Here is a 6590-nt window from a genome sequence, read left to right as displayed (position 1 = left end):
CACAATTAAAACTGGTCAGCAAAGATCCCAACTAATTAATTATACAAAACTACAAGAACATATTTACTGTTTTACAATCATTAAATTAGCTAGAATCTTCATTTACTATTTCAAATAAGACAACTATATATCATTACCAGATCCATTTGTAATATATTAGGATTTTTTCCAAACCACACATTTAATTACATCCTTCATTTTCTTTTATTTATAAAACAAGTACTTTATATAAAAAATTTCCCCTTCATCATAAACAGAACATTATTCAAACACTTGCACAGGAGCAACCAAACTCGTATCCAGCAAACTATTTGGCAACACAGCAACGTTGTAAATGCCTGTAAATGTTTTAAATAAAATCAATAGTCTTTACAATGTTTGTTTAGCAAATGTGTCTTTCTGGTCTTCCCTCCCTCCCTCCCCAAATGTTCTGAAACCTAGAAAAAAGGTTAAAAAACACCCCAACCCACATCTCTAGTATTTCCATTTTAAAGTCCTATGCCCTGGCATGTCAAAGGACAGCTTAATTTGCCATAGTTCCGTTCAGCAGCTGCCTGCAGTCACTCCAATAACTATTGATTTGTTTTTTTTTTTTTTTTACCAGGGGAGTTGAAAACACTGAAAGAAAAATTATTCAGGTAAATAAAGTAATTGCCAGGGAGAAGGGAAAAAAGGAGCAGTTAGAAAATGTCAGATTACATTTAAAAGGTACATGTTTCCTTTAGTAGATAATAAAGTATCTAAAGTCCAGGCATTGAGGCAAGTACTTCTTACTGTTAAATTATTTAGTGCTGATTAAAACACATTTTGCTCAATATGAAAAGCTACAGTCCAGAGAAACCCACAACTAAAATCTGCACAGGGTTACTGTAACCAAACAACCACAGCTCTGCACACTTGTGGCTAATGAGGGGATACAAAATGTAGATTGTTAATCAGTGATGAGCATTTTAAACAATGTTTTGGCAGTCTCATCCTAGCACCTCATGACGTGGACGTGAATCCAAAAGATGTCATGTTCAGCACCTAATGCAATGCTGTACCCTGAGAAAACCATACATTAATGTAAAGAAAGTGGAGGTGTTGCAATTTATCCTGCATTTTACACCAAATTAGGCGAGATGTCATGGCACAGGGTTTCTCTTCTTCCCACACAGTTCGCCCCCACCTCTACAACTCGCACGATACAGTTAACCCAAACCCAGCAAAAGGCAGTTCTGCCTCTGCTGCTGTTCCTTCCAGGGACAGGTCCCTCCTCCCAGCACCTGCGGTTCGGCTAGCGATGCGCACACCCACTGACCCTCCCATGCAGCCACTCCAGCCTTCCCACGCTGATAAACTGTTAACCCTTCTGATGTTAACCCCCGACACCCCCCGGTTTCTACGAGAAGGGATTTGATAGTTACCTTTTGCTTTGTTCATTTCCTTAGGTATTAATTTTTCTTCCGATAAAAAAGTGTACTACTTTGATGCAAATCCTTTTACCAAAACATCCCATTCTCTTGGATAGAATGATTAGTTACTAACAGACACTGAGTAACTGTAAGCAGACAGTTTATCGTAAGCAGGAGGTGTGCTTTATCAGGAAAGTGTATTTTATATTATGGTTATTCTAATTTACTATTTAAACTTTAAGGCTATGCTTTATTATGCTTTTCCTCTATTTCTGAATATTTGTATTGTTGATAAAAATACTTCTCATAAAACTAATATACAACACAACATCATTGTAGGTGTAGGCACTGCTTAAGTATTTTCAGAAAGCCTTTGTGTGCAAATTTAGTTTCCTTCAATTTATACATTTTGGTAAATTTGGAGTTTAAGACAACAGAGTTTGAATCTGATACTATCAAGTCTAATTGGAATTAATACTGCTGAGCACTCTGCACTTCCAATTCTACGAGGCAAATGAACATCAGGCTGCAGCTGTACATGAGACATGGAAATGGTTACTTAATATTAACAAGCAGAACTTACCAGGTTTAAGAACGTTCCAAATATGTAATAATTCTTCACTGTGGTTTATCCATTTAGGCACTTAAATCTTGTACCCAAATTTATGTTTTGATTGCTAATAAAACACAACTCCTTTTAAATATATCTGAGACGTTTAGACAGGTACCACTTGTGAAAAAAGGCATCAAAAATAAGCTTCAACACCACCGTAATATATTTTATTCTTCAGGATGTTACACTGCAATATTCTTCAGTTGGTAGCTCATTGCATCAAATGTTTGTAGAAAGTGTGTGGATCTCAAATGTTTTTCAGAATCTCCTTTTGCAGGGATGCAATGAACATTTCAGTCCTTCATGAAAACAGGCACAAAATGCAAATTCCTTCATTAATGAAGCCAGTTGTGTCAGTGCCCAGAACTTAAGAATCACTAAGTGGCAGAAGACACCCACCAAAATCATTATTCTCTTTGATTTTCAGCAGCAATTTTGTTTTAAATCATTGGTCTCCATCCAGACTCTTACAGTTCCCCAGCCTCGCATGCATTTACTGTAGTTAAGGATAAATGTAAAGGTCATTCATACTGTCCACAACGCAGATGTCATTCCTTCATACTGTTTCTTCTGTTGACAGCAACAATGGATTAATATATTCAAATCCTTCAAATTCTGACTGATCTATTCGCTTTATTATATCTCTGAAAAACAAATAGAAGCATTGATTTAGTTTTATCCATTGCAAATACTCTTTGTGGCTGTTTGTTTTCCTCAAATGACAAAATACCCTACAGAAATGTATGTTCAAGTTCCAGTTCTAAGTTTTTCCACTTCAGTAAACCCTCAAAACTCTGTATAATTATTCTCTTAGATGAGAGGCTTAGCTTGCCCAAACTTGCTAACTGCAGAACTATAGCCTGTCTTCCTACATGGCACCTTGTACCTGAAGGGACTGCTGCCTTCGTGCACAGCAATCACTCCTGAGCCTTCAGGTTCCTCTACTAAAGCACACTTTTTCTTCCTGCAACATTCTTCCACAGGACACTGAAATAACAGCTTTCTCTAAGATTTTCCTGCTGTCTCAAGGTTATTCAGAGACCCAAGGCGCACTGCCTCCACTGTCTCTCCTGAGCAGAGAAACGTGAGCTGGAATCCGATTTCCATCTCTTTCAGTGCCAAGCACCCGCTCCACAGCGAATCAACACCGTTTGCTGGACTTGTACTGCAATACCTGGCAGTCTTCTGAGACCTGGGAAGTACGGTAAGTCATGCAAGGTATGTAGGATACTAAGAGCCTCAAATTACCTGGACTATGTTCTAATGCTAAGTACACAGTCTCTTCTTAGCAATTTTCAAGTACTTCAGAAATTAATTTCTTAATATGCAATTGTATTTGGGGAAAAAGAAAACCATACTCATCATCTGGGGTTAGCTGCACAGGTTCGCTGGTGAATTGTGTATCAAAGTTATCCAAACCATAATCGTCCGTGATCTGAGGCTGAAATGGAGGGGTGGTTTGCTTCTTTTCCAGCTAAAAAAAAAAATAGAGAATCCTCTTCATTGTGACTCGCAGTTTCACCCTGCACCCTAATATAAATACTGCCTAACAAACCACAGAAAGCCCTTCTGCTCCTCCGATGGAAGAAAGAAAATGAAGTGCAACTTCTCCCAGGTTGCAAGCTGGCATTAGCTGCATCTCTCCCATCCTGACCATCTGGGGAACATCGAAACTTGTTTTTACAGACTACGCAGCCCATGGCACAGCCAAGGGACAGCAGCTACTGCTCCACACTCTCACACAAGTTAGTTCAAAGCATTACACTCTGGAAAATCAATAGCTGCTTAATGTCAAAGACACGGATTAAAACCAGCGCGAACTGAACCCCACTGCCAACACACAACAGAACAGCTGACTTTCCAAGCACTTCTCAGCCTATCTAGAAATTCACAGCATTTCAAAGACGTTACACTGCTTAACGTCCTGTGATTTGAGCCTGTTCTACAAGCACCTGGGTGCGTTATGGAAAGCTGATTGACCAAACCCTGATGCCCATAGCTGTTGGTAGGCTTAGGTTCCCATCTGGGAATGGTATTTGCTGGCCACTGGAGGTCACCGTTCCTCCAGAGAAATACCAGATAGAGAATCCACGTGCAAAACTCCCTTTGGAAGGGACCTGATGACACTGACTGAAAACTCACCGTTTGTTTTCATGCAACATCACCTCAGAGGTGACAGTATTAAAGGACAAAGTGACAAGCCTGTTTCAGAATGTGGCTTTCTATAGAGATCTCAAGGTTCCTTACAAAGTCTTGTTTTCTGTTTTTATTTAAAAATTAAAGTGCCGTAACCAGGCTATTCCCAAGCACTTCTGCTAGGGAAAAAAGCAGACACTCTTGTTTCACCCTCTTTTGAAATACTAAACACTAGGTAGTATTTAGTACCAGTTGTAATTAATTTTTGGAAACATCATTTGCTATCTGCTCAAGTTTGTTAATGCTAATTACTGTGAAGTTGCCAGTAAGGTAAGATCCACTTTAAAGACATGGCAGCTCTGCAGTGTGCACTGTCCGCATTCTCTTCTACTGGTTAAAGCCAAGCTGTCTCAGCCACACTGAACATAAGATTTTCTTCTGAGATTCAAACAATTCACCACACTGTTTAGCCTTCCATTCACCTTCAACACTATTTCCAGGAATCTACCAGCAATTTCCAGACCTTCTACCACTGAGCCACACATGGCAAGCTAAAGCATCCTAGCAATACCAAAACATCTCCTGTGGATACTCATCTTTCCCCCCCCATCTCTTTTTTTTTTAAATACATTAACATCCCATCAGGTATCAGGTCTAATATGCATCATGAAATGAAAGTTGTAAGGAAGACAAAATTGGCTCCTCCCAAACAAGAGCAGCAGCATGAAAGAACAGCAAAATGAATATTTAAGAACTGAAGCAGGGTGGAAGGATTGTCACTATGAGTCTGTCGCAGCCACGATTACCATTTCCATTTCAACAGCAAAGCACTCAACTAGCTGTTAAACATCAGGCTGCCTCTTTGATGTTATACTCAGTAAAGCACAAAAGTGCTCTTAAATAAACCACATAGTGAACTTGCAGCCTTTAAGTGGAGAAAATGAGTGAAAGAATACGTTGGTACAGCTCTAGAAAAAGCTCTGTTGCTTCTGCACACCGCTCCCAGCAGCCATGGCTCTGTAGTTCTCAGCGTATAATGGATAAAAGCTGTAAAAACAGGCTCTGCAGTAAGAACAGACTTCAAGTACTAAAACAATCCAAAAAAAGGTTTTCTTGGTACTTCCCTGAAAGCTGTTAAGCCATCCTATACACAGTGAGCAATCTGAAATGTTCTTGGCTGAGCCACACACAACTCCGATGACTAACACTAGGGAAAAAATATTTATGGTGTATGTATTCACTCTACCATTATTTATTTTTCCATTTAACTCAGGCTTCATAGAGAAAAAAAAATTAGTCAGCATTAGACTTGTTTCCTTGTGTTTAACTTGAAAGGATTTGGAAAAGCTTAAGTAAAAATCTTTTCTACTCATCACCTGTATTTCAAAGAAAATTCTAATAACTAAAAAAGCTTTCCAAATATATTTTTCATTTTCTCTTGAATATATTTCCCACTCTTATTAGAAATTTAGCTCAAAATTTATCTGTTCGGACCCTCCTGAGCACCAAGGCCCTAATCACATCACAAAACAGCACTTAAATCTTTCCATTAGTTTTAATAGATATTGGTAGCAAAGTTGTCAGACAAAAAAAATAGGTTAAAAGATCGAAATCAAAACCAGCATAAATGTTGACTGAGAAGTACCATTGCAATTAAGAGTTTCTCATACAAATAAACAACATACAAATCCAACAGTCCTCTCCCTTCCCTCTCTCTCAGAACAGAAGCTCTGCATTACATGACGATTATGCTCCGCCATGCACTCAGACAACTTGCACTCCAGCCCCTCGAGGCAGCCAACACCAAGCAGCAGCGGGGCTTGAGGGGGAACACAGGAGGAGTGATGTCTGACCCACCGACAGCCAGCCCTCGTTATGTGAATCACTGTGTGAACAGCAGGTATCTGAACACACCGGCTCCTCATGCACTGAACATCTCCTCTAAAGAACAGTAACTCTGAGGGTCTGAACTGCAGCCTTCAAAGTCAAAACAGGACCTCGCCGTTTCCTCTCTGCTCTGAACCTCTTTCATGTTGTTACAGGCACTGCTGCCTGCCTGTTTCTGCGCTTCTGAGGGCTCCCTAGGACTGTGAAAATATTATGGACTTCATCGGTTTATTGCTCAAGCATCAACAAACATACCAATGTCATTTCTGTGATGGTTTTCTATAATGAAGACAGAAGTAGGGACAATTACCAAGTTACAGCAGTTTTTAAAAAACTACAATTTCTATAAAATTTTATGTTTGCAAAACCACTGAGGTGCAAGTCATCCTCTCCACCATGAACTAAGAACTTCCCTCACACCCGCAGTAATAAAGGAAACCTGCAATGACCAGAGAATCAATTTAACTAACCACTCTGCTTTCAACCACATCCTCAAATAAAGGACCTGACTCTTCTCACACCTACTCACACTACTAAACCCTCTTACCTGCCTGAATATT

At 39.5% G+C, this 6590-nt stretch overlaps 1 protein-coding gene across 2 annotated transcripts in view; it reads right to left on the bottom strand.

Annotated features, from left to right (window-relative positions):
• Positions 1–2147: 2147 nt before the first annotated feature.
• Positions 2148–6590, bottom strand: part of PRKCZ (protein kinase C, zeta) — a 41735-nt gene continuing 37292 nt past the window's right edge. For both annotated transcript variants that reach the window (XM_010134983.1, XM_010134991.1), the window contains exons 17-18: positions 3366–3481; positions 2148–2651 (exon numbers count right to left, since the gene is read on the bottom strand). In XM_010134983.1, the coding sequence (XP_010133285.1) occupies positions 2564–2651; positions 3366–3481 (204 nt within the window). In that variant the 3' untranslated portion in view covers positions 2148–2563. The remainder of the gene's footprint in view (positions 2652–3365; positions 3482–6590) is intronic.

The sequence above is a fragment of the Buceros rhinoceros genome, unplaced genomic scaffold, assembly GCF_000710305.1.
Source record: "Buceros rhinoceros silvestris isolate BGI_N320 unplaced genomic scaffold, ASM71030v1 scaffold36460, whole genome shotgun sequence".
In the NCBI taxonomy this organism is placed as follows: Eukaryota; Metazoa; Chordata; class Aves; order Bucerotiformes; family Bucerotidae; genus Buceros; species Buceros rhinoceros.
This window is presented reverse-complemented; position numbering and strand designations above follow the sequence as displayed.